This window comes from Penicillium expansum (genome assembly GCF_000769745.1).
Source record: "Penicillium expansum strain MD-8 chromosome Unknown contig268, whole genome shotgun sequence".
NCBI lineage: Eukaryota > Fungi > Ascomycota > Eurotiomycetes > Eurotiales > Aspergillaceae > Penicillium > Penicillium expansum.
In genome coordinates, this window is record NW_015971324.1 from 33,343 (window position 1) to 53,266 (window position 19,924).

At 46.8% G+C, this 19,924-nt stretch overlaps 4 protein-coding genes across 4 annotated transcripts; 2 read left to right on the plus strand and 2 right to left on the minus strand.

The window, feature by feature from the left end:
• Positions 1-394: 394 nt before the first annotated feature.
• On the plus strand, positions 395-3,588 carry PEX2_077180 (ATP-binding protein; the record flags this gene model as incomplete). Its single annotated transcript, XM_016744988.1, has 7 exons — positions 395-546; positions 604-969; positions 1,023-1,264; positions 1,322-1,662; positions 1,737-2,160; positions 2,430-2,768; positions 2,861-3,588. 7 exons carry the CDS (start codon positions 395-397, stop codon positions 3,586-3,588), a joined length of 2,592 nt encoding a protein of 863 aa, XP_016597906.1.
• Positions 3,589-4,120: 532 nt separating this feature from the next.
• PEX2_077190 (RTA1 domain-containing protein) lies at positions 4,121-5,126 on the minus strand (the record flags this gene model as incomplete). Its single annotated transcript, XM_016744989.1, has 3 exons — positions 4,121-4,728; positions 4,782-4,874; positions 4,931-5,126. The coding sequence occupies 3 exons, from the start codon at positions 5,124-5,126 to the stop codon at positions 4,121-4,123; spliced, it is 897 nt and encodes a 298-aa protein (XP_016597907.1).
• A 2,547-nt stretch (positions 5,127-7,673) lies between these two features.
• PEX2_077200 (putative phosphoketolase) lies at positions 7,674-10,462 on the minus strand (the record flags this gene model as incomplete). The annotated part of the gene is made up of 7 exons (XM_016744990.1): positions 7,674-7,750; positions 7,810-8,635; positions 8,693-9,623; positions 9,675-9,827; positions 9,878-10,112; positions 10,170-10,244; positions 10,300-10,462. 7 exons carry the CDS (start codon positions 10,460-10,462, stop codon positions 7,674-7,676), a joined length of 2,460 nt encoding a protein of 819 aa, XP_016597908.1.
• Positions 10,463-10,600: 138 nt separating this feature from the next.
• Positions 10,601-12,482, plus strand: PEX2_077210 (uncharacterized protein; the record flags this gene model as incomplete). The annotated part of the gene is made up of 8 exons (XM_016744991.1): positions 10,601-10,695; positions 10,766-11,149; positions 11,239-11,553; positions 11,630-11,692; positions 11,759-11,831; positions 11,906-12,283; positions 12,345-12,346; positions 12,413-12,482. 8 exons carry the CDS (start codon positions 10,601-10,603, stop codon positions 12,480-12,482), a joined length of 1,380 nt encoding a protein of 459 aa, XP_016597909.1.
• Between the last annotated feature and the right edge of the window lie 7,442 nt (positions 12,483-19,924).

Sequence of the window (19,924 nt, forward strand, 5' to 3'; positions counted from 1 at the left end):
TCATCAATTTCCTAGAGTCTCTCTTTCAACAGTGACGCGTCATTCCCTGGAGGCGTGGCTTTGCGTGAAACATCTACAAGTCTAGAATCCTAGCAGTACTCTCCTTAAACCTTTGTGTTTTATATTGATACATCCCCTACACAAACCGTTTGGGGCTCTGATTACCTTTGACGAAGATATACATTCCCACTCTTCACTACCCACATTTTACTTAAGGACTTGGCACCCCGGCATACAAACGCCAAGAAGCCAAATCAGGATGCTATGGAGCCGACTTATACAGCCTGCGAGGTCCTATGCCCGACAGGGCCTGCTGAGGCCTCTCAGGATTAACAGCCGCGTTGTGATACATACACCCAAGCGGTTCAACTCAAACCCCCAGAACACTGGTCAAATGACCCCGGATCCTACCGATCAGAATGATTCGGATGAGGGCAAGGGCAAGGGCCAGGGCCGTAACAGCGATTCAGATCCCAACTTCAAATCTACGATTCTCAAGATGCTTGAAACTGCGGCAACCACGGCGGCATCAATTGCCATTCTAGGGTAAGGTTTATCTATATTATTCAAGACATGCTTTTCTGTGGCTAATCTGCTCCCAAGCGCGGCCGGATACTGGTATCACCAGTACTACAAGTACTTGATCTTGGACAAGATGGACAATGCGTTCAACCCAGGTGATCCTGCCCTCGAGGTCGCGGGTGTTGTCTCTGGAAAGCACAAGTACCGCCATGAGGAACATTGGGTCGTTCGCAACGAGCAACCCAGAATTGACGATATTGTAGCTGGGAAACAAAGTGGCCACTACTATCTAATGATTGGTGAAAAGGGCACGGGCAAGACTTCGATGCTTTTGGAGGCTATGCGCAAGATCAACGGCAACAGCTGTGCGTTGTTCGAAGCGCATGCTGATCTCGAAATCTTCCGAATTCGACTGGGCAAAGCTTTGGACTACGAGTTCCACGAGGAGTAAGCTTATACTGTCACCGCCATAAAAACATAACGCTAATAGGAATACCTAGCTATATCGGCAGTCTTTTCAGCATCCGTGGACCAAGAGACACCACGGCTCTCTTGGACATTGAACGCGCCTTCAACAAGCTAGAGAAAGTGGCTCTCACCAGAAGGCGGGATGGATCAACTCCTCTTATTCTGATCATCAACAGTACCCATTTAGTTCGAGACGACCACGATGGACAGGATTTGCTTGAGATGATTCAACAGCGTGCCGAGCAATGGGCTGCTAGTGGTCTCGTCACAACAAGTAAGAATTCGGCAAACATCTGTTCCTCTTGTCTTAGCTAACTCTGTTACTTTCAAGTCCTTAACAGCGATGACTATTGGGTATACGAGCGCTTAAAGCGTTATGCAACCCGCATGGAAGTCATTCCCGTGACAGATCTACCCAAGGACAAGGCGATGAGTGCTTTGAAGAAATATCGCCAGCAATTCCACAATGAGACACTTCCATCTGAGGTCCTCGAGCAAGTCTATGACAAAGTCGGCGGTCGACTATCCTTCTTGAACCGCGTGGCCAAGTCTCAGGACATCACAAGGACTTGCGATGAGATCTGTCAAGCCGAGAAAACATGGTTCCTAAACAAGTGCTGGATCCTTGGAATGGAGATGGATGATGATGTGATGGACCAGCAGAAGTACGCCGTAAGTACACGCTATATAACCCCCTGGTTCTTGTTCCTTTGATGCAACTCAAGCTAATTCAAACCACAACATAGTCTGCCGCTATGGTTCTGGCGAAAGCGCTGGTAGACAAAGAGAAAGCGATGGAGTCAAACTACCATGAAGAACAAGGTCACATCCTGCCAGAAATCCCGCTCCATGAAGCGCGTGAGATCATGACCCGTGCCGACTTTATCCAATCTTATGATCACGAAAATATCTTCACCATTGATTCGCGAGCCATGGTGCGTGCCGACTCAGTACCCATGCAGCGTGCCTTCCAAGAAATATGCGCTATCGAGAACTTTGACAAGCACCTGGACGGCACATTGCAGCGCATTGGAGACATTGAAAGTCTTGGCCGTACTCGCGAATTGACTATCAAAGATCTCTGGGACAGCGGCAAGTATCGCGTTGTTGTACGAGACAACCGCGGACGGGAGAGTGGGACAGTTGAATTTGCTGTGGCAGAACGCGAAGGTGAAGATCAAGATCAAGATTAGTTAGCGTTATTTTGTATAGTATGTCATACCTAAGTTCACGGACGAGAGGCCCCACTGTAATTTGTACATATACTATGTGGGAGACATCAAGTCGCCGAGTCCTTGAATTTGAGAAATAGCAATAGTGACATCATCGTATGCTCACCGCTAACCAAACATTCCACCCGCCTTCTCTTTTTCTCTTCTAAGCTTCAACTGAGTGAAAAAAAATTGCCAGAGATTTTCCCTCTAAACTCTGAATTTCAGTCATCTCGCTCTCCAAATTTGGCAACCCCAAAATGCCGACTAAAACTCCCAAGAAGCGAACTGTGTCGTGGAGCGAGAGCACGCGACCCGCGCGCGAGCTTGCGACGACGGCCACTGCACAGACTTCTCGATTGGCGTGCATCCCATCTCTAGCCCGCTTCCTCCTTGTCGTTCTAAGCAGTCTCATTGTGAGCTCTGTTCTGTTCACACTCACATCCACCTTCACCGTGGGCGATCTCGGGCCTATCAGCAAACACCTCGAAGAATGGTGGGAGGTGGGGGGCTTGATAGCCTGGAGGGCTGTGGAAGTCGGATTAGCCTGGGTTCTAGGATTTGATGGTAAGTATCAATTAGCATACACATGGCCCCTTGCGTCCGGACACGAGGATCCTACAGGCTACAGATACTAACCTTGTTGTTGTTACGATTAGGTCGTGATGTGGCATCGTTCTTATTTCTGACCCATCTGCCAACATATTCTCTCTTGTCATTCTTCTACGGCATCCGCCCGACTTCTGCATTGATAGCATATGGAGTCACGATTGTCTCAACGGCGCTTCCATTCGCCCTCCTGCGCCGGCCCTCGTCCGTCCACAATCTTTCGCATACGTCTGCTGATGCAGTTGCCAATCGAAACATTCTACAGGACAAAACTACCACTGTCTTCACAACGCTTCTGGCAACCTCGATTTTTAGCGTTGTGTTGTACGTCAGCTATGCGACTTGGCTTCCTACACAGCTGGTCATTCACTTCGAGGGTCTCCCGGATATCAGCGCGGCGCATGCTGGTCCCGCCGGCTTGCCTGTCCTCTTCCTGACGCTGATTCCTGCTGGCTGGGCCGCGCGCGACTTTTTATTTGTCAGCTCCACTGGCTATTCAACCACTCCCACTGGGTCTGCAAGCTGCTGCGAGGGTGAATATTTGGCTGCGTCCATTTGTCGCAACACTTGGGGTAAACTAACCACAAAGACGCGAGTTTTGGTTTCTCGGTCCATTATTCTTGCGCTTGTAGTCCTGATCAACACAATTGTTCAAGTGGCTGGCACAATCAGCGATGTCTCTGTCGAAGGTGCCGCCACTTGGGGAGCTGTCTGGGCATTTGCGACGCTGACCGCAGGAGCAACATTCGGCTGGATCGAAGCCGTTGATGGTGTATGATATTATACGCGATAACGACAGCATGAGGGATGTGTGTTCCCAGGTTGGCTTTCGTTTTAGCTGCGCCGGGTGCATGAGAAGTAGATTCAGTGATACCCTCATATCTAGTATCCTATCTCTTATGGCGCGCTTGATTGTAATGTCCCTGCTTCTTCCTTGCAGTACGATATAAAGTTTCTGCTGATCGCCCGTGGAGTCATTGGTGTCAATCACTTTCTTCGTTAATTAAAATTTCTGTTCTTTACCTTGTTTTCCAACATTGCTTTTTCTTGAAATATTCATTGATTATTCCTCTGGTCTTCTTATAACTTGATATCTTCAACATAATTTGAAATTGACAATTAATCATATGTTTATATCGACGTGAATCGCTGCATAACATCCAACACACCCCGATTAAGTATCTAGTATTTGCTGGGGCAATCATAAGTAAAACGTGACAGGGACAAAGAAGCACAGAGAAGCAAGACCAATCCCAGAACATGAAACATGAAACAGATAGATCAAGTACCAAGCACAATGCTCAAAGCAATCACCAGTGAGTAGGCGGACCCCCATACTTATCCGATCGATCAACCGAAGCGGGTTCCATTTTGAACGAATCCGACTTCCCACTGGGCAACATCCATCCAGGATGCAGCACATTGAATATACCCACCGAAACAACCATCATAGCCCCATCAAGCGCAATAAAGTACGTTTCGTGAGTAATGAGATAACCATCCCATCCCTGCACCAACTCGATTGTACGATAGATACTCCGAATATAGATACAGACGATGGAAAGTATCATCGCAGCGAACAGGGGCATGACCGAGCCGTTCACCGACTGCAACAGACGGTTGCGCATAGTGCGGCGGATAAAGTCAACCGCACAGACGACGAAGATTGTAATCGAGAAGAGCTGGAAGACGATGCCAGCAACCATAATGTGCGTGCCAGTTGCGGTGTCACCGCCGATCTTGTCGGCTTCTCCGGAAGCCATGCCGCCGCCGACGGCTTGGACGACGAGCGAAATTATGTCGCAGGTGCAGAAGATCCAGAGGTATAGGTTTGGCTTGATGAAGGAGGATTTGGGGCCGAGGAGTTGGATGAAGCGGCCTAGGAGGATGTAGATTCCTGCTGTGAAGAAGGTTGGGGCTGCGAATTGTTAGGTTGGGCATGGATATTTTCGGGGTAAAAAGGTAGCTTACCGATGATGAGGGTGGAGATTTGCATTAGGAAGGCAGTTCCGCTGTATGGACATTTGGATGACCAGGTACGACCGGCCCAGCCGATTACTTCGACTGTTGATGTTGTTAGTCTTGCGGGGAGTTAGGGTTTCAAGTGTCACAGGCCTTACCCAAACATCCGACACTAAACACGCTTGCCCACCATTGGCGCTTCCAGGCGAATTGGACGGTGTGGAGGATTAACGAGAGACCGAAAAGTGCGCAGTAGGCAATGCCTGCTCCTAGCGATGGGATATATCCATATGAGGTATCAACGCCTTCAATATAGGCAGGGCAGCCGTATTGTAGTTTTATCCTGTCGGCCATGGCGAAGGAAGATGAATGATTTCAAGAAACCAGTTCTGGGGAGATTGACGAGAAAAGTTATGCTAGTAGTAAATCCCTAGTATTTGGATAGACTGGATGATGGACAGAGATTCTCCAAGCGACTATAGAGGATATTTATAGACGACCACTGCGTTTGTCTAAAGTCGAGAAGATACCAATGATGGACCAAGTATCAGGCTTTAATATTTACGCGAACAAGTTGAGTATAAATAAGAGTAAGCATGGCTGAGCCCACTAGCCCCCACCATCGTAAAAGACCTTTCAAGGCCAAAGCCACGGTCTCTGAATGCACGTCTACCATTCAAATAATCTACCGGGGAGTATCAGACCCGCATCGGAGCAACAAATCCCGACATTCAAGCTTGTCAATGTCCAGTGTGCGATTTCAGCATTCAGAACGGGTTGGTAAACGGGCCGGTCCCGGTTGCTATACAAAGGGAAAATGCATACTCCGTACGGAGTGTCCATATGGTAACAACCTGCCGGACAATTGGGCGGACCACCGCCACGGTGGGGGTATCCCTAGCCTGTTAGATTACATGAGGATTGTACTTTATATGCGCTATGGATCACTTAGATGGACCATGACATCAAAGCCAAGTCAGAAAACAAAAAATACGACGAGATCTGATAGAGAATCGGCCCGAACTACAACTTACCTCGCAAGATCATACCTTTTGGGTTTAGCGGGGGTATCGCCAAGTTTACCTCAGCCCTGAAAGGGTTCCATTTATCTCCGGTAAAACCGTCGGCAGACCAAACGGGGGCTTTACAATATATAAAAGATCAAATGAGTCATGGTGAGCGAAGCACGACAATCGGAAATCAGGCACTAGGCAGTCCAATGGATTCCGGTTCCCATAGAAAACATGTCTCCGGCTTCCACCATGAAAGCATGGATTTACTCCACACTGCGATAGACATATCTTGTAGGTTCGATGTGTCCGTGGAAACAAGAGTCAGTCGGCACACCGCTTCAAGACGATGAGAGACAATCTCATTCAAAAAAATCAATGGATTCTAGCCCTGGCCCTGGTTTTGTCGGAATTTCGGATGAAAACAATCTAGGTCCACGGTTTCGGATGGCAGCGGAAGTACGTATGTGATGGAGAAAAAAATACGAGAGGAAAAAGTAAAAGGATCCACATGTTAGGGTCCTGCTGCTTATTCATAATTGATTTGATACTTTAGTTATCTTCTCTATACAACATAGCTTAAATGCAATCCTTTGCTGGCAACAGTCATGGCTAAAAGTCCAACAACGATAAAACGGTCAAAGGAGCTCATACTTCGTATACACAGCCCAAGCTGCGAAAGGAAATAGGATCGCCGATCTTCCTTCTCGCAGATCGCAAAAACAGTTGAGTTCCACCAGGCGAATCCCTCAAAAATCTTACAAAAGTAGTCCATTCACACTCAATACGGCCAAATAATAATTCCACCAAGACTGAGTCTCAAAGGTCTAGTCAACTGTTCAAGAAAACAAAGGTATCTTCCAGCTGCCACGGCCAAAAGGAGAATAAGCCTCGTCTCGGCGGGCGGGATATCAACACTGCGGAGGTATTCCGACCGGACAAATGCGTGCTGAGTGAGACCACCCATAACAAGACAACTCATACACACATCACCCATCTGTTTAGACGCCCGACAAAAAAAGTTATTTGTGGAGCTGGGGGCCATGCGACGACAGTATCTTAGAAAGTGGGGACCATGTCCTCTGTATGGACATGCGGGACTAAGGGTCCTCGTGGGGTATGTAAGAATGATATTGATGAGGCTCTCGTCTTAGTCAAGTCCAAGAGAATATACTGCTGCCTGAATTGATATACAGCATATACACATCACCTTACACACATGCAGTAATGTCCACACCTACTTCATACCTAGATACTCTCTAGAACCCTTGCCGACAGCCATGCCCCCAAGATTGACAGAACAAAGGGCAAATGTCACAGATGCTGGGCAGCTTCCAATCTTGAAGCTACGTTCGGTTATGTCATGCCCAGATTAAGCCTCGGAGGTATCCGCCGCGTGGTGTGGTGATCCACATAATCGGGGGCAGTGCAGTGATAGACTACGACGACGGCGCACGAGTAGAATCTCGCCGACTATGAATCCTTGAAGGCTGCAGTTCTTGGTCTCGGCCCTACTTGCTTCGGGGTCGCCGGCCTGAACACCTGTTGATACATGTGAATACTCTTGGCCCTAGATGTATCTAGGCTGCAATAATTAACTCGGCGTATGAGAGACAATGGCTGATTTGAATACGATAAACCAACCGCCAAATGTTGACGAGTATCGCCCCGTGCGGTTTTTTATTGGTTGATGGAGTGAGTTTATGACTGGAGCGGACCCCAAGTTTGATAAGCTATATGTCCTACATATGAAGCTTTTTCCAAAACACAACCTATAGGTAACCATGCTCGACCTGGATGCCTAGAAGAGCAAAAAGAAGGAACGGCGGGATTTAGTTGTAACATTTCATAAATGATTAATGTAGAATGACTAGGATTGCTTGAAGTAGAATTACTCAATATTCCAGAATGACTCGGCCGGTTTGTGGAAGTTGTGGAATTGCGGTGTGTCATAGATGCCTTCAGGATCTAAGAGCTAAAGTCAGTATTGATTGCATGGCAAATTGAAAATAGGATAGGGTTCTCACCGTCGCGATTTTCCACAATGTACTTCCTCGTGTTGACGATACTCCCCTCAAGCTGAGCATTCAGCTCCTGCTGATAAACCCGGACCTTCTCATTCCCTTTGGCAGCACTACTAATAGCCTGCTGAGCGACATGGAAACGCGAGACACGGTTGACAAGCATCATATCGAAAGGCGTGGTAGTGCTACCTTCCTCAATATAGCCCCCAACAGTGACGCGATCAATACGCGGGCGTCCAAAAAGCAAGCCCTGCAGCTCAGTTGGGTAGCCGTGGTAATTGAAGTGAATGGGCTTGTCAGGAGTGAAGAGCGCATCAAATGCCTCAGTGGACAGAGCATGCGGATGCACACCCTCGTTCTCAAGAATCATCAAGTCCGTTACGTTAATGACGCAAACACGCAGCTCTGGTATGAGCTTACGCAGAAGTGCCGCTGCCGCAATTACTTCGAACATCACCTCAACACCAATACCAGCTAGTACGACATCCGGATTGACTCCATCGTCTGTGCTGCAGAACTTCCAAATCGATGCCCCTGCGCGACAGTGGCTCTCGGCCTCTTTGGGAGTCAGGTACACTGGAGTCGGTTGTTTTGAGCCCACCATTAGGTTGATGTAGTTCTTCGATTTTAAACAGTGGTGAATGGTTGTCAAAAAAGTATTCGCATCCGGTGGCAAGTACACGCGAGCTGCAGTGGGCTTCAGTTTTAGCACAGAGCTGATGAAGGATGGGTTCTGGTGAGAGAAGCCGTTGTGTTCCTGGCGCGCCCAGGTGCTCGATTCGATGTAGTTCATGCTACTGACGCCGGAGTGCCAATTTGTCTCCAGGGCCTATAGGGTATTTGGTGAGCATGGGATTGATATTGGCAAAGGAAAAAGGAAGCTGACCATCTTGATGAACTTGGCATACTGTACCATCATCGTGTGAATGATGCCGAGGAAACTCTCATAGGATGGGAAAATACCGATGCGACCGGTCAAGGTATAACCCTGCATGAATCCTTGACACATGTGTTCGCTAAGGACTTCAATTACACGACCACCGCGGGCGTTGGCGAACTCGTCCCATTGGAAATTGCGGTTCGTGCCTTCAAAGACGGCATCGAGTTTGTTGCTTTCCAGCTCGTCCGGTGAGAACAGTCGGATGCTACTCGGGTTGTCCTTGAAAGCCTGGTTGATGAAGCCGCCAATCACTTTCATGGCGCTTGCGTTGGAGCCTTTCTCCGCGCAGAAGGGCATCCAACCGGGCAATTTCGGTGGAATATAGCTGTTGTAGACTTCAACCCGCTGGCCAAGTTTCTTTTTGTCTTCCGTGGGAATCACAGACTTGATATCGTCAATTACATCACCGTTCGAAGTGAACAGCTCTTCTGGCTTGTAACTAGAGAGCCACTCCTGCAACAGAGCCAGCTCTTCCTTGTCGGTCTTTGCTTTTGGCAATGGCACCTGGTGCGAATGGTACGAGCCCTCAATAAACTTGCCATGAAGCTCCTTGGGCCCCGACCAACCCTTGGAAGTGCGCAGAATCAACAGTGGCCACCTAGGCTTCATAATTGGCTTCCCAGAACGGGCAGCCTTCTGGATCTTATGAATCTCCTTGATGGCCCAGACCATGGAGAAGTGCAAATCAGCGTCAATATCGTTGATATCCTCCACAAAGCGAACCTGGTACCCGTACCCACTGAAGAGAGCTAGAAGCTCTTTGTGGTCCATGCACCCAAAGATAGTGCGCTCGCTGATCTTGAATCCATTCAAATGTAGAATTGGCAAAACTGCACCGGATTCCTTCGGATCAAGATACTTGATTGCATGCCAGGACCTGTGCGCGATTAGCGTTGTACAGTGCAAAGGGGGGAAATAATTGACGAACGTAGCAGTTGGGCCACTTTCGGCTTCTCCGTCACCCACGATACAAGGCACTATCAGGTCAGGGTTGTCCATGACAGCGCCAAAGGACACTGCTAGAGCGTATCCCAGTTCTCCACCTTCATGGATAGCACCTGGGGTCTCAGCATTAATGTGGCTGCGCATAACTGTTAGCAAAGGAACAAAATAGTAGAGCGCGGCACTAACCTGGGAAATCCAGCTGTTGTGCTAAAAGTCGAGACCAAATTGTGCAGGCCTGTGCTGTCTCGTGAATACTGAGGATAAAATCTCTCCAGCGAGCCTTCCAGCCATAGCGCGGCTAGTATTGCCGGTGCACCATGCCCAGGGCCGACAACGTACAGCATGTCCAGGTTCATTGTCCGGATCACGTAGTTCAGATGAGAGTAGACCAAAACTAGGCCCGGACATGTCCCCCAGTGACCTAAGGTGTAGCATCAGTCATAATGGCCGAGTTAAGTAATTCGAGAACGCTACTTACCAAGTAGTCGAGGCTTAATGTGGTTAAATGTGAGTTCTGACTTCAAAAGAGTATTTTCTTGCAGAAATATCATAGCTAACATTAAGTTAGTCGTGCCGTTGGAATATATACAGCGTGTAATCGTGCTTACCTGCCGCAATGTAACAAGCCGCTCGGCGAAATTTGAGTAAGGCATCACAGGTCTTTTCATCTAGGTTCTCATGATCTAGTTTCACGCTCAATTTCTCAAGATAGTCTGGCAGATGCGACGGCAGCGCTTGTGGATTTGGCTCGCTGATGACTTCCGGAGGCATGGTGAAATCGATATTGTAAGTTCTTCGGTGGCTTGGCGGGAGCAAAAGAACATTAAAGACAAGTTCAAGGGAAAACAAATAGAAATGGAGTGAATGTCGAAAATAACAGCGAAATTGAAAGAGACAACAAGTAAATAAATGGATGTCATCAAACAAGTTCGCCTTGTTCTCCGTGTTGGCGACGTCACTCCACATCCTGACATCACCACGACTAGTCTTGGAATAGATACTCCGTAAGTTCAGTTTAGTTCAGCATTTAAAAATTCATTCTGAATTCAAAGGCATTCGATTTCGTTGTTACAGCCTTAAAATGCCCAAATCAATCCTCGCTGTTAACGCGGGTTCGTCTTCCGTCAAAATAACCTTCTATACCTTTGAGAACCCACCAAGAACCATCGCAGACGCGTCGATCTCTGGAATTACCGCACCCCCACCTACACTCAAGTACCAACAAGGAGACAAAAAGCACAAAGAGGAAATCAAAGAAAAACTCAGCACCCCACAAGATGCATTCAAATACCTCTTGCAGCGCTGTTTCAGCGATCCCGATCTTTCCGAAGTCGCCAGCGTCGACGATCTAGAATACATCTGCCACCGAATCGTCCATGGAGGAGACTACCGCGACGCAGTCGAAATCAACGACGAGACACTTGACCGCTTGAAAGGATTGGAAGATCTTGCACCTCTGTAAGCTCATCTATCCCGACTCTTTACATTTCCGGGATTACATACCTGGGTCGATTATATATATCTCGCTAACGTCACTCAATCAAAAGTCACAACTTCTCTGCGCTGGAGATAGTCCGCCTGTGCAAAGTAGAGCTCCCCAAAGTTACAAGCATCACCTTCTTCGACTCCGCTTTCCACCAGACAATCCCCGAAGCCGTACGCACATACCCAATCAACCAGGAAATTGCCAAGGCGAATGGTCTGCGCAAGTATGGATTCCACGGGATCAGCTACTCGTTCATTCTGCGGTCGGTAGCACAATTTTTGAACAAACCAGTAGAAAAAACGAATCTCATCGTTATGCATATCGGGAGCGGTGCTTCGATCTGTGCGATCAAGGACGGGAAGTCGGTGGATACATCGTGAGTTCCACGCATTGCATTTTATACTACATCTCAATCTATCTCGAGTTGGGAGTCGTGCTAATGCGGTGACTAGAATGGGCCTCACTCCTTTGGCAGGATTACCCGGTGCAACACGTAGTGGAAGTATTGATCCATCGTGAGTTGAACTCCACTGGACTTCCCTGACAATGCAACTATGGCGAACTGATATCTGGTGATCTAGACTGGTCTTCCACTATACCAACGAAGCAGGCAAACTAAGCCCAGCCAGCACGTCAGAAATGCACATCAGCACGGTATGAATGCTCAACGCAGAGTTACCAATGCCAAAAAAAAAATTGCAGAATATCCTAACAAAATCAAATCCTAGGCGGAAGATATCCTCAACAAACAATCAGGTTGGAAAGCCCTCACAGGAACAACCGACTTCTCCCAGATCGCGGTGGCGAACCCACCAAGCAAAGCACATAAACTTGCTTTTGACATCTTCGTCGACCGCATTCAGGGCTACATTGGTAGCTACTACGTTAAACTAAACGGTGAATTAGACGGTGTAGTCTTCGCCGGCGGGATCGGTGAGAAGAGCGCCTTACTGAGACGAACACTGGTCGATAAATGCCAGTGTCTAGGTTTGGCAATAGATGATGCGGCTAATGACAAGGGGCCTGGGGATGAGGAGACGGTCAAGGACATCTCCATGGGTACCGGCAAGGGGCCCCGGGTTTTCGTTTGTCAGACCAATGAACAGGTATGTGGTCTCAAATGTTGAGGATTATTGACTGTAACCGTATCCTTGACCTCTCGTGGAGGTGTAGGTTTTGGTTATAGGTTGTTATTTTTGTATACTTTGATTTACTGACTTGGGATTCACTTGCAGTTTGAAATGGCATATCACTGTGCATGTTCGCGGAGCTGATTTCCCAGGCGCGGCGTCGAGTCTTGTTTAGTTTTTTTCCCTCCTTTTTTTTGGGTAGTGACATTAGTACCTACCTTGGGGGTCAATGGAGGAGGTTGGGGAGCTGAACATGGTTGAATTGCGACATATAATATTGATGAATGTCTTCTAAGGTTCTCTACATTGTACGGAGTTCACCGCGTACATACTCAATCTAAATATTCCAAATAGCCCAAATCCAAATCCAAATCCAAATCCAAATCCAAATCCAAATTTAAAAAGCATGTGACCGTCCTTTTGACACTTGCCACTGGGGAAGGGGATCCTATGTGGCTGGGTTGACAGGTAGTCTCCGATGGGTCAGTTCTCAGCCCTGGATTGCAGAACCCGGCGATTGGGAATCGGTAACACTGTGGTCCCAGGGACTTGGTCATATTTTGCGCCTCATTTCAATGCAATGCATCGTTTATCATTCCTGGTACGTGAGTTCTGCAACAGCAGTAGGTAGGGGGAAAATAGAGGCCTGAGGACACCGTCCCTGCATACCAGCACCAGCTTAGGTTACTTTGTTGTGGATCGTGTACCCCATACTCCGTACAATTGAACAAAAGTAAATAAAAAATAAACATACAGGTGAAATGTAACCTGGATCAAGGTGAATGTGACATATCCAGGTTGTCGGATTTGATAGCTTCGGGGGGAAGACTCTTCCCCGGTCCCCAAGGTTAGTCTGATTGTATGCAAGACACGGAGTTATGGGTGATTGACGCGATCGAAGATGATCGCCTCGGGGAGGATCGAAGTCTCAATTGTGGTCCTGGTGGCTCTGATGATCTGCGGGCTAGCGGGCTCAGATAACAATTGCATTGCAAATTAGTGAAGTCAATGGTACTAGCGAATTAGGAGGCGTCCCAAGTGCAACTAGTATCAATCTTTGCATTGTTATCTGGCGGATCAGACATCATCACATCAGATTATCAGTGATGGCGTCCAAGGGCCAAGGTTGCATTGCAGCGATCGACACTGCAGAATGAGAAATGTACTTTTGCTTCCTTAATTTTTTTTTTTTGGATCAGCAGTGTGTCATACAGCTGCATACATAATGTTATTCTGGTACATGTCTGCATATCCGCATGTACAAAGTGCAGAAAGTGTGACGCACTAGGTATGTACGATGTACTTGGCTCCCCTCAGGGACGTGATTACCGTGCAGGAGTATCTCGGGGAACATTATCCGTTCACGCATTAAGTGGCCGCGGATCCCCCGACATTATGCCGACCCATATCGACGTGGGTCATGGTTGATTTTGTATTTGTATGGTTCGATCAGTCATAATCTCCCCCTTCATGCATCATGTCGTGACAACTAAAATAGGTACCCGAAGTCAGGGGTTGACCCGGCAGAAAAAAAAGAAAGGGGACGATCGAACCCGGCAGACTGGTGCTGGAGCCGTGGAGCTGTCGGCGATCGTCAATTTTGTTCTTTTCTGCGAGTTAATCAGGGAACTGGGCCACGATGTGGATTTGGGCCTGTCACTCAGGATCCAGATACATAATCTATGAGTCCATGAGAGTCCAGAGAGGTCTAAAAGTCCAGTCCACTTTTTTTCCACCTTCTTTGTTCGGCTGTGAGCTGCCACCATGTCTCGGGAGTCAATTAGGAAGTCCGGAACCTGTTGGTGGAGTGCACATAAAATGATTTTCCAAATTAAAAAGGAGAAGTTAAGAAGTGAGGCGGCTGAAAAAGCGTTTGTCTCGGGACGGGGAAAGCGGTTCCAATTCCAATTGAGTTGACTCTAATTTGTTTTCTATTTCTTCTCTTTCCTTCTAGTGAACCCCCATTTGGCCCTGAATTGACTTTAACTGGCGGAGTACAGGCGGAATACCGAGTGTGGACACCACCTAACCATAGCCAGTTGTAGTTAACCATCGACTATGGAGTACATAGTGCTTCCAGAATTTTCCATATATGGAGCCTTCTTTTCGAAGAATCGGAAAAGTGAACTAAGATCGCCCGGCTTTACATCCGCGGAGTCTTAGTGCGCCATTCCCCTGTTCCTAGTGACATATAGATTGCTAAGAGACAAGTCCAACTCCGCCACAGGGTACCCCCCAGCAGAGAAAAAAAAAAAGCAAGTTTCAAAAATGAAAACCGAGTCGCTGGTATCCCAATTTTAGGAGCGTTGACACATCCACATCGCCTGTCAGATGAACAAAGAGGCCGGCTGGGGCTCGATGCATCCGGACCGGGAATCCCCTGCTTCCATTCGATGCGCTGCAAGGCAAATCCCAAAGTTAATGCGGGAGGTGATCCGCGACCGTTTTTTTCGATATCTTGACGCCACAATCAAGCGGGTAGTTGCGATTTCAAACACAGAAATACACTGAGATATCAAAAATTCAAGAAAAACCCTAGGAATACAAAATATGGCGAGCTACATCCATGGTTCCAGTCTCGGGAAGACTAAGACATTCCGGAAACGATGGAAGCCGGTTCATGCAACCGCTAACCTTGTTTTTCGAACTAATGCAGGCTCTCTGGGCTTTATCTCAGGCTACGGAGTATCTAGAACATCTACTCTGTACTCCGTGCTCCGTATGAACCACCATATTGGGCCATGCAAGATCCTGAATCCGTTGGGCTTAGATGGTATTCCCAACAAGGAAAAGGGGGGAGGGAAAAAAAGACAACTGGGGCCATTAAGGTTGACTATGTGATAGAATGGAGCACTGGATGGAGTTGATGGGGCCGATGGAGACTGAAATGGAGACTCTTGGTTTTCTCCCGTTTCTAGCGCCATTCTAGCTGTAATTGAAACGGGTCCTGTACGATAACAGTCCAGTTCCACTACTCCGTATAGGAAGCTCGTTTCCATTGTCGGTTCCCTAGGCTTCTTTTTTTTTTCCCCTCTCACATTATTTCTTTAATTAAGGTCGCAATACGTAAATATTGTTACATTTTAGGTTCTGCCTGTGACGTCTTTTTTTTTGAATGAAAAAAAGGGACTTGATCAACAGAGGGTGATCAGCATAGGAGAAGTATAGTAGTCTTTCCCCTATCTTGAACATGTGAAAATGGATGTCTAGGAAGGCGGAGTCGGAAAGGAAGGCGTGAGAGAATGTCTTGTTTTAATAATGAGAATAGTGTGATAGAGTAAGCCACGGTGTTAGGATGTAGAGGTGAGATCGATCTACTCCGTATACTACGGAGTACTCCCGTTGGGAACCTTGAATCTCTGAATGGTAGACTGCAATCTACCGTACGGTAGATCATCCAGCCCCCGATTTCCACGAGGGAGACCCAGATTGAGTGCCGACGGGAGAGGAATTTACTCCTTTTGGCATGGGGTGGACACGGGGCTGAAACACGCCTACGAATCCCTTTCACAAGCTTGAAAGCTCGTAATGTGAACCCTGTCACAAATGGGGGTATAGTAATGGCCATTTTGTTACTCCGTACATGTGCTCCAGTGTGGCAAATAGGAGAGCTGACGCAGATACCCTTAATTACCTTGTAGACAGTCCGGATTATGGGGGTGGAGCTTCCTTTTAGAATGGAACCTTGGAATGTTTCTAGATGTTATGTTCTGTACTGTACGGAGTACATGCGGGCACCAAGGTTCTTATTGTCTTTACCCAGCTTCCCGGGAAAGGAAGGAAAGGCTAGAAGGTGAAAAGAATGTTCATACGTAACCGGAACGGGATTTCACTTTTGGGCTCCGTAATATTCCCTTTTGTTTAGCGTATCTCCACCCCCTATGATGGAGCCCATCGTAAAGATAATCATAATCCTCTTTTTTTTTTTTTTTTTTTTTCCTTCTTGATCTGCGTGTAGAGAATCATCAGACAAAGCCGACGGGAATGAAGTTGAAAATTGCGATACATTAAATTCGGTTCTGATGTGTCTCGTGTCTTATGAATTGTAAATTGTAGGGGGAATTGACGGGGATTGATCCAAAGACTTCCGAGACCAGGTTCGAAGTTTTGCGACTGGTCTTAATAGGTGAGTATTGCACGGGAGACCGCGTGAAAGAACCGGATGGTCTTAATTAATAGCCGAAATAATTTGGAGTATCTAGTTAGGTTAGCTAGGGGATTATTTACCTAGGCATCATATGTCATAATCTCCTTTGGTTATTAGGGTTGTGAGTATCTTGCTTCTTTCTTGGGTCTAATACTATTGTAGGAAAACTAAACTAGTAACCCCGATGGAGACCGACCACGCGAGAAAATAAAAAAAGAATAAAGAATAAAAAGAAAATACAATGTTCGGAGGGATCTGTTTCTCGTTCCTGCGGCTGTTTTTCCCTTTTTCTTTTTGCTCCACTTATGCACAAAGGCTGCCCGGAGATTTGGTTCCTAGCTTCAAGGTGGAGAGCTTCTACGGCTAGTTGATACATAACAGCGGAGACTTTTGGACTTCTGAACCTGACAGTAGTGAAGACATAGGTTGGATGTATCTCAGATGTACTTGTGATGAATCAAAGGGTACCTTTTTTTGAGGAGGAGGGGGGGGTATTATTTTGTCATTATTTAAATGCATATTTAGCTAAAACCGACTAAATAGGTAAGCCTATAGATTAGAAACGTTGGAGAAGAAAGGGGGGAACATTTCGCGTTCCTGTTCCCCGGGACCAGGGGACGGGAGAGCCGCTGTGCTAAACAAAGAAAATCCCCAAAAAATATAAGCAAAAATATAAGAAAAAAAAACAAAAAAGGTCAGATTTCAGATTTCAGTTTTGAGATTTTATTTTTTATTCATTTTTTATGGTATTGTATATTGTATATTGTACGTTGTATATTTGGATTTCGATTTGATTTTCCAATCCTTTATTGATTTTCTAAAAGGATAAATTTAAAAATTAAAAATCCATTGCTAAGAAAAAACCGTCTATATCAACGCAAATCCCCCCTTCCTATTTTCTTTTAAACATACAACATACTTGATAACCATCTTTCTACACATCCACCCCCCTACCGCCCTCCTTTACTCTCCCTTCTCCCTTGCGATACGTCGATTTGAACTTTGTCCGGATCGACCGGGGCTAGTTCCGGAGCACTTCCTCCTTTGCTCCCTTGCCGTCTTAAACCTCATATCCCTTCTGCCCGTTTTCTTGGTTCGGATCGCGATTTTTTATGGATTCGCTGCAGCCACCCTCGCGCATATCATTTTGAGAATTCGATTTATTATTGATTTATTCTTGATCTCTACCACTCATAAAAAGCAACGAGCTGCGACCTGTCCACCATCTTGCTTTTTCTCCAAGTGACTCCATTCTCATTTGTTGGGCCCATTTCGTCACATTCCTGCCCTACGATTCTGTTGGATCCCGCATTGTCTCCCAGTGGTGATTATACAAAAGGACCAACTTTTCCGATCCCGACTGCATTTGCATCTATCGCCTGCACCGCCGGTTTTTTTTTTTTTTTTTTTTTTTTTTANATTTGATTTTCACGGGTGGTTGGATTGGGATTCGTTTATCTGCTTGTTTCCCAAGTCTATATAAGATCCTGGCGTCGACGTCGTGTTTACTTGGTAAGTCTCTCATCATCTCATTCCTCACCTTACCATTGGCGCATTCACAAAGCACTCGCCTATTTCTATCACACAAATCCTACTTTCAGTATCTAACCATGACTTCCTCCGCAGACCTTAATATGATCCTTCGGGACCTATCTGCTTTCAACATGGGAAGAGGAGCTTACGACACAACTGGGGTGAAGAAGCCCGGTGTTCCTCCACCACCACCGAAATAAATTCATTCGGAAACAACCTCGTCATACTCAACATTGCTTTCTACACCACTCGGCCATGTTTCGTATGGTCTGGCGCCCAACAGTGGCTGGAGTTTTCACGCATATGCGTTTTGGAGTTTTACCTGATTTTGGTAAGATTTGCCAACTCCGAGCACACCTTTGGGCATCAAAATTAACCGAATTCTTAGATATCTGTAACACTATTTTTTTTTGTTCCCTTTGTCCTCATTACGGGCCATACGTTTTTCTTGCCTATTCGCTACAGGCATCGCGCGACATTATACCCTTTTTAATTTGGCTCGACATTCTGCCTTCAGCATTTTCTTTTCGGATACCAAGCGTTGACACATTTTTTTCCCTTTCTCGATCTTTCATCATTCGTCTTCGCACATGCGCCTTATCCTTATTTTTTCGGGCCTCAAAACCTTATTCCGCCTCACCTCACGTTCTACTTCATCTCTGATACGACTCGATACCACGGTCCCCATCTCAAAAAGTGCCTTTGTGTTTCTTTGTGTTTATTTCTTTTGTCTTTGTTTTTCGTTATCTACTGGCGTTTTGGTATAGACGGGACGGAATATTGATTGGGATGGGCTGATACCAAAATCTAGAGCCTCGACCTCAGGGTCAATAGCACGCTTTGATTGCTTTTCTTGTTTTACTATTGGATGGGCACTGCTCCCGGGTTTTTCTGTATGAGTATCTGTACTTTTTATTTTGACGTTGATGCCTGTGTATAATATTCTGCGCACAAAAGCCATAATTGTTAGTGCCAATGAATTATTTATTTATTTTCCTCTACATTCTCCATCCAGCTAGTCAAGACCGCCATCACCGGCTTCATGTACACTTACAGATGCATTCTGTAACCTCGAGTTTGCAAACTCGTACCTATCTCAGGTCGTACTCCGCTTGTACCTGACCGACCGCGGTTGCGCTAGCATCGGGCAGATTTGCTTGCCGACTAATGCCGAGACAGGAACAACAGCCCGATTGTTGATGCGGGCCTGGCGGGTGCATCGGTAGATATCTCCCGAGCCTGACCAGGGTCCTTCCTAACTGGAGCCCGACATCATCTTGCAGGCCAGTTGGGCACTAGCCCAATCTGTGACAGTTGTCAAGGTGCCAGGAACATGTTTATCCCGCGGCAGCCGACCTCTTATCAAGATATAGTACGTGTCTTCGGTTTCACCCTTTGCAAGTCTTCATACCCCGACAACCATGTCCATGTTATCTGCATGCCATCGGTGCTGTGTATCCAATGATGTGAGATGTCAACAATGCGGGAGATGATCCTGGAACATCCAATTTAGCTCTTCTGTCAGTCTCTTTAAATAGATACGAGAATTAAATGAGGCCTGAATAGAGGAAGTATGAGCAATGCAGATGCAAACAAGATAAGTATGTCAGTTGTATACTTCAACCTTGGACGGGCCCGTGACTGGTGACTGACGACCACGCTAATCCCAATCGAGGCACCCGTCATCATCCACCTCCGCCTCTCTCCAACTTCAGGATCAATCATTCTTGTCTCAGTGACGTCTATACTACACTTTGCATTTCCAATCCTCGACAAGGATTGAATTACTCTACCAATACGAGCGCAAGAGCAGCGACTCTTTTCCCAGCTCCTGTCTCACTTCTAGGCAGCCCCATTCTCCGAACTGTGGTCACCAGCTGAATCAACCTGCCACCTCATCCGGTCGCCTGATCGCTGATCGATCGAAGGTGAATAAT